At 37.5% G+C, this 12921-nt stretch overlaps 1 protein-coding gene across 1 annotated transcript; it reads left to right on the top strand.

Moving 5' to 3' along the window:
• The first annotated feature begins 328 nt into the window (after positions 1 to 328).
• LOC133515516 (uncharacterized) lies at positions 329 to 1552 on the top strand. The gene has a single exon (XM_061848062.1). It carries the CDS (start codon positions 329 to 331, stop codon positions 1550 to 1552), a length of 1224 nt encoding a protein of 407 aa, XP_061704046.1.
• Positions 1553 to 12921: the final 11369 nt, after the last annotated feature.

The following is a 12921-nucleotide window of genomic DNA, read 5'->3' on the forward strand; positions in this document are numbered from 1 at the left end:
ATATCTACCCGTCAAGAAGAGTAACAATCGCATACAAAACATTGAATTGCGCATTGTAAACGAGCACGGTAATACGGTAAATTTCCGAGGTGAAAGCATTGCACTTCGTTTGCATATTCGTAAAAAGTAAAAAAAAAATGATTATACATAACAATAAAAGCCTTGGTAACAACACCTTCACAACTAGTCGAGATCTTGCTCTCGTCGAGAGAACTACTACAACTCGTCGTATTAACGAGAGACAGCGGCAGTCACTACAAAAACAACAACAACCAAGGAAATTGACTAGAGAAAACAGTACATTTTTACAGAGTATCGGTTTCAAAGTATGTCCTCGTCATCTATCTTAAACATTGGTGAGAAGGTGTTATTCGATGACAGTATAGAAAGTATAGAATTTCACCCATACACTCCGTATAATGACTCTTTCAAAAACAACGATAACATCCACATATGTATCAACCGTCAAGATCTAATTCTACTACCGAGTCAAAGTCAAATATTAGTGGAAGGCACTGTGGAGAAAGGCTGTCTACTGGTCAACAATGGTGCTGCTTTTTTATTTCAAGACATTCGTTATGAATTGAACGGTGTGGAGATTGATCGAGCGAGAAACTGCGGCATCACATCCACCATTAAGGGACTAATCTCATACACCAAGGAAATGGACCATAGTCTTCAGACTGCGGGGTGGGAAGTTGGTGCTAAAAAGATACATGACAAGTTTACATTAACCATACCACTATCTCATTTCTTGGGTTTCGCCGAGGATTACAAGAAGGTAATAATGAATGGGAAACACGAGTTGATATTAAATCGCGCCAGTATAGATGTAAACTGTTTAGATTTAGCACCCGTTGATCCGAATACGGTACCAAAACCGCCGACTCCAAATGGTGAGATTGAAATCACTCGTGTCACATGGAGGATGCCAGTCATAAAAGTATCTGATAAGGAGAAACTGCGCTTAATGTCGTATGTTGAGGGCAGCATACCAGTTCAGATAGCGTTCCGCACGTGGGAACTGTATGAATATCCCATACTACCTTCCTCAGAACGTCATATTTGGTGCATCAAGACTAATACTCAGCTTGAGAAACCTCGCTATCTCATTGTTGGTTTCCAAACGGCACGCAGGAACGACAAGACCAAAGATATGAGTATATTCGACCATTGTAATCTTACCAATTGCAGGGTGTATTTGAACGCACAGTATTATCCATACGATCCTTTTTCGGCTGAATTTAAAACAAACAACTATGCGCTCTTATATGACGCATTTACCAATTTCCAACGATCGTACTACAGCCGTGATCATACCAGCCCTCAAGTAAATTATGCTCATTACAAGACACACTCTCCATTAATAGTCATTGACACGTCCAGACAGTGTGACAGCTTCAACTCGGGAGCTGGTGCTATTGATATTAAATTGGAAATGGAGTTTAAAGAGAATGTACCTGCCAACACCACGGCATACTGTCTCATTATCAATGATTCACTGTTTGAGTACAACGCTCTCACCAGTGCCACACGTAAAATCATTCAGTAGAGCATTGACCACCCTCAATTGTAAACGTGTCTTGGAACTTTGAAAATACGTTTAAAAAATGAATTATTCAAACATTTTTTTACCTTCTTACACACCGTTGATTGATTGTTCCGGTGCTGGTGATGGTTGCTGTGAGCTGAGCAAGAGTGTCTACAATCTCAAACGCTGTCCTGCTGGTGCAAGTGCTCCGATTGCAAATATCCATGTATACTTGAAGTTGCAGTTTATTCAAGCTAAAATCAGATTACATACCTGTGTCAGTTTTAATGGCCATTATGAACTCACCTGTGAAGAATGGAATGCAATGTTTGCGGAAAAAGTTGACGTCATTGGAAACTTCTTTCATAGCCCAATGTGTGTTTCACCAGAGCTGATTCAGTGCGATCGTCTTCGGATGTGTATCTCTCCTGTACCGTTACTTTTACTCAGCTGTGACTATGAACCGGTGACGAACACACACCCCTTGGTGATAAACCACATGGAATGGAGTCATATCGAATGTGTTATGGAGTGTATTAACGCACGTATCGGATACTTGAACAAAATAAAGTCTACCTACGAAAACCGTCTCAACTTCTTCAAGAAACATTTCAAGATATATCACCCCGCTAATGTTCAACATGCACGCAATATTATAGGTAGTTTGTGCAATGTAAACGATATTGTCGACTCTGAAATCAAGTGTTATGCCACCGATATTTTGTGTAATACCTATATTTTCAATTGAAACGGTTAAAGTTTCATGAAAATAAAAATAAAAAACAATAACTAACCTATTTATTATTTATTTTAACATAGAACCTTATCTTTCTTCCTCCCCTACACCAATGCAATTGTAGGCTGTACAGTAATAACGCGCAGTAATAATTGAATATTACGTCTTTTTTTTCTACTCACAAAGTGGGTTCACCAGAGTATACTTGAAGATATGTAATCATTCACTTGTGTTTGGTCGACGGGAAATCCCCGTTTTCTCTAACCATTCTCAGTCAAGCCCGATGATGCAATAATGACTCACTCTGTGTCGACACGTGCAAATCATGTGTGGGCGTCGCATGGCGCGTCGCCGGCCAGGCTCCCCTTCCCCGCTTCGCCGCGCACCGCAGACGTCAGCGCACGAGTCGAGGTCGACCTTGACACGTGCAAATCATGCGTGGGCGCGGCGCCGGCTAGGCTCCCCTTCCCCGCTTCGCCGCGCACCGCAGACGCCAGCGCATGGCATGATGTCAGTTGCCCGCAGCCCGCCTCACGGCACGACCGTACCGTTGTCTGAGCGAGTGAATTGAAGCATCACCATGGCGTTGTTACATCATTGCAACTTTTGTAACGAAGATGTATTATCAAACTGTTTGATATCTCATTCGGAAAGTGACCGCCACATCCTGCTTTGTGCACAAGAAAAGTCTGCCGACGGTGCTGTTTACATTGTTGACAGTGCCTTCAAGTGCAGAATAATTACATACCGGATTAATGGGAGTGCAGACATTTTGGATCCTAAAATGTATTTGTTGAATATTGGAGAAACGCTTGAAAAGCTGATTACCATTGAACTAAAAACACATAAACATGTAAAAATAAATGTTGAACTCTTTGGTACTTTTGTGAAAACCAATGCTGAAGGTGAAGTGATACGTGATCTAAAGTCATTCAACACAAAAAACGTGGCTCTGCATAAAGACTGTATGGATTTTCCATCGTATTTTGAACAAATATCCTTGTGTATTTCCAAAAAATGTGAAGATTTCAACGAAAGGGACAGCGGTTGGGGTCTCGAGAAGATTGAGTTTCTCAACGTCAACGTTAACAAATATCAACCACTCAAAGGATCTACATATATACCACTGCCACCCGAGGTGCAATCGAAGAATGCATGTGTTAACGTGAAAAATCAAGATAACAAGTGCTTTTTTTGGGCCATCATTAGTGCTCTCTATCCAGTTGATAAAAACAGTGATCGTCCCTCATCGTACCCACATTATACAGACATTTTTAACGTGACAGGTATAAAAGATCCGGTTTGTCTCTCGGACATTAAAACGTTTGAAAAATTTAATAAAATCAGTGTTAATGTATATGGTATTGATACAGATAAGAAAAGGGATGACAGGGGTCTGACTATTGTACCTCTACGTATTTCGAAAATGTCTTGCGAAAATCATGTAAATTTGTTATATTTTGAGAGAGGTGATGTTTCACATTATTGTTGGATTAAAAATTTGTCTCGTTTGGTGCGTTCGCAAATTACTAAACACACAGAAAAAACATGGATATGTGATGGGTGTTTACACCCCTTTGCAAATAAAAATAAACTAGATCGACACCGAGCAATTGGTTGTGGGGAGACACTTGTAGAGCTACCTAAGCCTAATAATAAATACTTACGTTTCAAAAATTATAAAAATAAAATGAAAGTGCCATTTGTAATTTATGGTGACTTTGAATCGATTTTAGTTCCATTAGCTAATGAAAAGTCTAATACTACAAGTGCTACTTGTAACACCCATAAACATGTGCCATGTAGTTTTTCCTATTATATTCATTGTGAATATGACAATAATTTATCCAAATTTGTTATCTATCGCGGTGAAGATTGTGTGGAGAAATTTATACAGAGCATTCGTGAAGACGCTGATAGAATCATAAAAATCTTGCAAAAAGTCGTACCACCAAAAAAAAATTACAGCGACAGCACCGGTGCTAACACATCCTCCAATATATGTCATATTTGCAAGAAAAAAATTGGAGATGATGAAGCTTATGTAATTGATCATTGTCATTTAACGGGTAATATTAGAGGCAAAACACACAATTCATGTAATTTGAATTACCAATTACCAAAGTTTATACCAGTCGTCTTTCACAATTTGAGCGGTTACGATTGTCATCTATTCATTAAGGAATTAGCCAAGATTAAGGGAAAGTTAACCTGCATTCCCATTAACAAGGAAAAATATATTTCATTCAATTTAGAGATTAACGAATACAGTCTTAGGTTTGTCGACTCGTATAAATTCATGTCAAGTAGCCTGGATAAACTAGTTTCAAACCTTTCACAGGACCAATTCAAAATACTACCACATTTCTTACCACCATCCGATAATTGTTACGAGCGTGAGAAATATATGAAGTTACTTACGCGTAAAGGAGTTTTTCCTTACGAGTATGTAAGTGACTGGAGGCGGCTTGAGGAAACTGCGCTACCCCCTCAGGCCGCCTTCTATAGCAGCCTCACGGACTTAAATATTTCCGATGAGGATTACCAACATGCAAAAGATGTTTGGGATGCGTTCAATATTACAACTCTGGGTGAATACTGTGACTTATATTTAAAGACAGATGTTCTATTATTGGCTGAAGTGTTTGAAAACTTTAGACAAGTGTGTTTAGGTGCGTATGAATTAGATCCGTGTCAATATGTCACTGCACCCGGTTTGAGTTGGGACGCCATGTTGAAACATACCGAAGTATGCCTAGAATTGTTTACGGACTATGAAATGATTCAATTTATAAAGAAAGGTATAAGAGGTGGTGTATGTCAAGCGTCAAACCGCTATGCTAAGGCCAATAATGTATTTATGCATGATTATGACATGAATCAGGACAGCAGTTTTATCATCTATTTGGATATAAATAATCTTTACGGTGATGCCATGCGACGTCCGCTTCCAATCGATAACTTTAGGTGGATGAGTGAAGACGAGGTTAAACTGTTTGATATATCGACACAGCGGATAGACTCTGATGTTGGATATATATTGGAAGTAGATTTGGAGTATCCGCATAGCTTACATGACTTGCATAATGATTACCCTTTCTGTGCTGAAACCAAGCTACCAATTGAAGGTAAAATTAAAAAGTTATTGCTAACGTTCGATAACAAAACCAATTATGTCGTGCACCATGCTAACCTCAAACTTTATATAGAAAAAGGTTTAATTTGTAAGAAAATTCATAGAATTCTCACTTTCAATCAATCATCTTGGCTAAAATCATATATTGACTTAAATTCGCAAATGAGAATCCAAGCTAAAAACAGTTTTGAAAAAGATTTCTTTAAACTCATGAATAACTCCATATTCGGGAAAACTATTGAAAATGTCGAGAAAAGGGTTGATGTCAAGTTGTGTAAACGGTGGGATACTTTGCACAGCGAACATAAACAACGAAAAAAACCTACATATGGTCTCGATCGTTACATTTCCAGACCAAATTTCCACAGTGCCTCTATTTTCTCTGAAGAACTAGTAGCTGTGCAAATGAACAAAACCATAATTGTATATGACAAACCTATTTATGTAGGTTTTAGTGTATTAGATTTGAGTAAACAAATCATGTACAACTTTCACTATGATTACATGTTAAATAAATACGGTGATAATGTAAGCCTTTTATACACGGACACCGATTCTTTTGTTTATCATATCAAAACAGATAACTTTTACGAAGACATTAAACCTGACTTGCATAGCAGATTTGACACTTCAGATTTGCCTCAAAACAACGTATATAATTTACCACAAGTCAATAAAAAGGTTGTGGGCATGATGAAGGATGAAAACAATGGAAGAATAATACGAGAATTTGTTGCGTTAAGGGCAAAAATGTATGCGTATATATTAGACTCTGATGACAATAACGAAATTAAATGTATAAAAAAAAACAAAGGTGTTAACGCCGCTGCTGTACGTAGGTTAAATTTTAATAAATACTATACCTGTTTAGACTTGAGTAAAACTCTCTATGATAACATGTATAATTTGATTAGTGATAAGCACAATATGTACACTCAAATTAGAAGAAAGAAAATTCTCTGTGGTAAAGATGAAAAGAGATTCATTTTGAACGATGGTAATAAAACCCTTGCATGGGGACATTGTAAAATAGCTAAATGATTGGTAAATAAATAATTACTCATTCACTTTTAAACTTTTTTTTATTTCAGTATACCTATCTATCTACACACCTGCGCATACATGATCATTTCTCCACATTATTGTTCAACGAGCGATAGGAAATTTCCCATTCCCAATTCAAAAAGCAGTGTATAGGTTTTTAAAGTGTTGGCAATGCGCGTGTAACAATTCTAAAGTTGCAGGCATCCATAGGCTACGGTGACAGTTTATCATCAGGCGGACAGTATTTGCCACCGACGTGGTATAAATAAGTTCACCAGTACCAGGAATCGGAATTAGGTCAGCTAAAAAATACCTATTACATAATATAGAGTGGTTACAACCGGATATAAAAATGTATTTTTCTTGAATACCTGGATATTCGATATTTATTTATTATTCACATACAGATATACTCGACTTTGCTAGTTAACGACATACTTAGGTTTAGAAACTCCCTTTTCTAAAAAGTGTGATGTAAATGTTACCAGATGTAACTAGAAATAGTTACAACTTTTAGATTAACATGAAACATCCCGTAATGTAAGTAAAAACATGTATGTTTAACATTACGACTAGTACCTGGATAAATATCGAATACCCAGGTATTCAAGAAAAATATATTTTTCTATCCGGTTGTAACCACTCTATATTATGTGCTCTTGCAAATATGCCCGTATGCATATTGTAAAACAAACTTATTGGGCAGTTGGAAAAGTACAAAGTCCATATATTTGCTGACCGCAAGCTCCAAAACCAACCGCACCGGGAGCGAGCCGAGGCCATCGACCTCGACCTTGACGCGTACACGTGCTCTGTGGCGTCAGATACATACAAAGTAGCGCCAATATATAAATATATAAATATATATATGCATATTTTAAATCTAACTTATTCTCTCTCTTATCTCGATCGACCTCGACGCCCACGTAGGAATTTGCAGGTGGCCGTCGGCGCCACGGTGGCGGCTGATGCAACACGTCGGGAGATAAATACCTAAATTGAGCCAAAAACGAGAAATTAGGACCTGTTTCACCGTGACGGGGTGGCCTAGGGGTTCATGACGTTAACTGGCTAAAGACGCCCCGGTTAGCTAAAGACGCTGGTTCGAATCCGACCTTCGCCACTGGAGGCCACCTCGTCACTTTTTGTTTGTCGTACACGTACAAAGTGGTGCCATCTATTTTAGCGAAGTTTTCCCTCGGGAGATAAATACCTTAAACATAGAAAGTAGCGCCAACTGGCGAGGATATATGCACAACTACCAAGGGGCGCAGGGCCAGGGGCAGCGGCGGGGAGGGGGCGGGGGAGGGCGGGGAGGCGGCGGGAAGGGGGCTAGTGGCGCCATCTAACGGATCTTTGCCGAACTTTTTAAATTCATCGATAACTAACTTACTTACACGTACAAAGTAACGCCATCTGACGGGGATCAATGAACAACTACCAAGTAGCGCCATCTAACGGATCTTTGCCGAACTACCAAGTGGCGCCCTCTGGCGGATCTTTGCCGAACTACCAAGTGGCGCCATCTAACGGATCTTTGCCGAACTACCACGTGGCGCCCTCTGGCGGATCTTTGCCGAACTACCAAGTGGCGCCCTCTGGCGGAATAGTTTTGAGATGGAACATACATATTTACACTACTGATCTCTCATCCGACCACAGGCCGGTGCTCCTGACCATCGCAGACCAGCCGACGACGAGACTCACCAAAGGACCTGGACGATCATTTCATTTGAATTGCCATCCAATAATCCCAAACCGTTATTTGTAAAGTCGAAACGGAACTTTTAACAAAATGCAAGAAAGTACTAACTCTAACGCTGCTCATAAAATCATAATCAATTAAAATTAAAAGTTTTCCACGAAGTCAGAGTACCTATCCAGCGAGAGTTCATTGAAAACTTGCATCTGTCGAGTAATTTCAACGAGCTCTGCTGACGAATAACATTTTCAAATAAATACATATGCATAGATTTATGTTTAGACGCAGATAAATAAAGGTCGAGCGAATGAACTCCTAAAACTTAATTGTAGTCTTTCATATACTCACTGGAGTGGTGTACTTGAATAACTAGAACCTAAGTAATAACTCTATAGCTATACCAAACCACCACCAGTAGACCTAAAAAGATGACTCACGGCCTAAAGAATGGCTACATCGGTCAAGGCCCGGGCCGGGGCGTCAAATACTTCAGTTTTCTATAGTGAGCACCTGTCATAGAAAAAGAAGTGTCGAAAGCCTCGTCCCGAACCCGGACCGTTCTAGCGTGAGTCTTCCTTTAATCTTCAGCTTGCTTATAAAAAAAAACTTGACAAACACGCCGTATCCATTACAAATCATTACGTAATATAAGGAGTGGGCCGGAAAAAAAGTAGCAGCGAAACTTTTTCTATGTCTGACTAATTTAAAATAATAGTCTTTTCGAAAATAAATATATCATTTAAATAAAACCGTCAAGAGCATGTAGGGCCATGCGCAGTGTAGAGTTCCGTAGTTACTCTTCCGTCACAATAAGCTAAACTGGAGCTTAAAGTATAGTACTAATTAAAGTAACAGACTTACTTGCAATCGGAGACTTTGCAAGTCTAAAGATAAATATCCCATAGCGAAAAACATTCAGATTGCTATATAGATGAATAAAACACATATTTTAGCAAACTGCAGTAATTTTAAAATGATTTGGTTCATTAACGCATGAAAAAGTAAAGTATAACAATAAGTCCTAGACATAATGCATCGTACATGAATGCAATAAACGAATATGAATATATAATTAGTGGGATTGCCTCTTACTTTTTGATGTTTACTCTTTCGTTCTAAAACTACCAATAGTCAATGGCTTTACTCATACAGCAATGAAACTGTTGTAGACAAATTAAATAAAAACAGAATGAGTAAAATAAGCAAATTTTTATCTAAAATTTTAGCTTATTTACATGAATAATGCCAAATAACTTTAACAACCCACAGTCGTAATAACGTTTAACTGTGAATGTACGTCTTTTTACTATGAAGGGGAACCTTTTTGCGATAACTCAAAAAAAGATAAACTGATCATGTCTGCTATAGTTTTCATTTAATGTCTTTCTTAAGCTCTACTTCCACGATTTTTTTTTCTAATTTTTGGACCTATGGTTCATACGTTTTCTTTCGGAGCGATTATCTCCGAATATATTCACTTTATCTAAAAATGTTTGTTAAAGACCCCTATTAGTTTTGAAAGACCTTTCCAACGATACCCCACACTGTAGGGTTGAAGCAAAAAAAAACACCCCCACTTTACGTGTAGGGGAGATACCCTAAAAAAAATATTTTTTTAGATTTTATTGTACGACTTTGTTGACTTTATTGATTTATATGACCATGCCAAATTTCATTTTTCTAGCACTAACGACCACGAAGCAAAGCCTCGGATAGACAGACAGACGGACATGGCGAAACTATAAGGGTTCCTAGTTGACTACGGAACCCTAAAAATGTATAGGTACTTGACTTTACTCCTTGTAATTAATTCTAAACAAAATAATTTAAAATCTCCGTAGTCAATAAGTTTCAGTTTGTAAATATTAAAATACACTTCGAATTACGGTAGGTAAGGTTCTCCGAATCAACAGAAATAGTTTTACTGTTAAATAAAAGCAAGCTTTAATTAAGTGTAAATGTTTCAGAACAAAATAAGGCTAATCAAACCTAAAGGTGCCGAATGGCAAAATGTATCACGTCTTCTAGCGCAAACTTGTCGATAAGATAACTTTGCAAGATTTTAGTGTAGATCAAAACAATGATTTTACTCTTAACGTCAGCTCCTTTCTCATCATTGTAATGACTTTTATGTTTGCAATAAATATTCATCAAACAGTTTTGTTAATAATCTTGTACACATATTACCTGCTTCTATTTTTCCGGACCAGTATTTATGCATTGATAGCCATGACAATCATATTATTTTATGGTATGCGTTTGATGCAAGCAGAGAGAATATTTACGTGTACATAACCACAAAAGGGCGCGAGACGTATTAAAAAGTTTGACGACCGGTCTGGCCTATGAAGCTGATGGTCCCGGGTTCAAATCCTGGTAAGAGCATATATTTGTATGATGAACACGGATATTTGTTTCTGAGTCATGGTTGTTTTCTATGTATTTAAGTATTTATAATTATATATTATATATATCGTTGTCTAGGTACCTACAACACAAGCCTTATTGAGCTTACTGTGGGACTTAGTCAATTTGTGTAATAATGTCCTATAATATTTATTATTATTATTTAATACTACTGATGAGGCAGCTTATCAATTTCCACAGTAAAATGTATACTTAAATTTCGTGTTGTTTGTTACTAATTAAACTTAATTCATTTAATTCTATGAAGTAAATTTAACTTAATATTATGTAGCTTTTATTTGCAGGTTCAAGACTCAGCTTTGTTTGTGTTTTATTTTTATTTTGCATTACAAGGCACCTTCGAGCTTCGGCCCAGAATAAGTAGGTATAATACTTAAGATACTATTGGTAATTATATAACACAATTACTAATTAATTATTATTACTTATGACGACCTGTCTGGCCTTGTGGGTAGTGACCCTGCCTATGAAGCCGATGGTCAACGGGCTCAAATCCTGGTAAGGGCATTTATTTGTGCGATGAGCATAGATATAAGTATTATATTGTTCCTGTGTCATGGGTGTTTTCTATGTATTTAAGTATTTATAAATATTTATACCTATATTATAATATATATCGTTGTCTAAGTACCCACAACACAAGTTTTATAGAGCTTACTGTGAGACTTAATCAATTTGTGTATGTCCTATAATATTTATTATTTATTTATTGGAAACAAAAAAGTTTTCATAAATTACCCATCGCTAGGAAGGACATAGCTAATTAGATAAATATTTAATAAACTATAGTACACATTTAGTAAAACATTTATACAAATTTATATTATGAGTCAACAAAAAAATAAGTAACATATACATAATAGTGTATGCATAAAATAAATAAATATAAAACAAAATATGCATATCGTTTAGAGTCAAATCACGCTAACTCTTTCAAGCAAACCATACAAACAGTGTCAGTTTGTTAGAAGTCTGAAGAGTTAGCGTTATTTCGTAAAACCACCCAAATATATTTGTGTGAAAATCCGGCCCTGTTTTTTACCTGCTCCTCGAGAAACATAACATTGCTTCCTTGGCGCTAGCTAGCCGTGCGCTCGCATTACCAGTGCAAGCGAGGTCTTCGAATACGTATCTTTGTTTCGGATCGCAGTGTCACAAGTTAAGCTGGTTTGAGAGCGTTTAGTCGCCTACCTTAGACGCACCAATAGAGATCAGACAGCTATTCTGTTAGAATTCTGTATTAGTTCATAATGAATCTTATACCGTGCTCAATAGAGTAGTAATTCAATAAACGCTACCTATGCGGCTTGACCATTTTTTCATAGTGGCACGCGCCTTTGCGGTTTTTAAACAATAGATAAGACGATAATCCGTAGAAGCTCACGGAGGAAAATACAAACTATACATTATGCTAGTAGTGACCGACCCCAATCTCTCCCGGGACTAGTCTGAAAATCAGCGCAGACCCCTCTGGCACTGCACATGCTGAGATTGGGACCTTTTGCAACATTATATATTTAAGTTATAATTATTGTGTTATTTTAAGTTAATTATTGTAAATTTTGTTGTGTGGCAATGAAGATTTTTTTTTTTTTACTTAAGTATCGTGTCAACAGTTGCTCAGATAGTTATCTCCTCCTAGCATGCTAGCCAGCAGAAAAAATACCTATATACGCTTTGCAAACATTACAGGCCTAACAGTACCCAAGTTCCCAAATCAAACGCACAACCCTTCTTTTTAGCCTCTGGCCGGGAAACAACGCCATTCAGGCATTCGTATCGCTCTTCATTGCCTAGCACATAGTAATCGACTGATGGATGGTACACATGCAGTCGCGATGACGAATGACTACAGTAGGGCCTCGCTAATCTGGACGGGCCAAAAACCGGCCGTAGACGGATTATATAGGCTTCCCGATTATTATAAAAGAAATAATGTATTGTTCAACTTTAATAAAACATAGGATATAAGTTCAGCAGTAAAAAATAATTAAAGTAACAGCAGTTAACTACACTCTGTTTAGAGTTAGGAACTAGGACCCCTCTAACTTTTGAACCATGGATCCAAAAACAATGAAGTGTCATCCTGACAGTTGGTGAGTTTTTCTTTTATCTATGGCGGCTCTGAATTCGCGTTAAAATGGCAGCAAACTATCCAGGACTAAATACGAATATAATAGCGAATACACACACAATCTACAGAGTTTATATTTTTGTCTTTAAGTCTTGTCTTTTTCATCACACTTGCTCGAAAAAGTTCTTATTTCATGCAGGTGTACTGAAGGACAAAGCCCTATTTTGTTCCCACGGGAGTTATGGATTTTTTTTTAATTATGTCCCTTATT

The sequence above is a fragment of the Cydia pomonella genome, chromosome 2, assembly GCF_033807575.1.
Source record: "Cydia pomonella isolate Wapato2018A chromosome 2, ilCydPomo1, whole genome shotgun sequence".
NCBI classification, from domain to species: Eukaryota; Metazoa; Arthropoda; class Insecta; order Lepidoptera; family Tortricidae; genus Cydia; species Cydia pomonella.

Coding starts and splice junctions, on each gene's coding strand:
- LOC133515516 (XM_061848062.1), top strand. CDS start 329: ATGTCCTCGTCATCTATCTTAAACATTGGTGAGAAGGTGTTATTCGAT.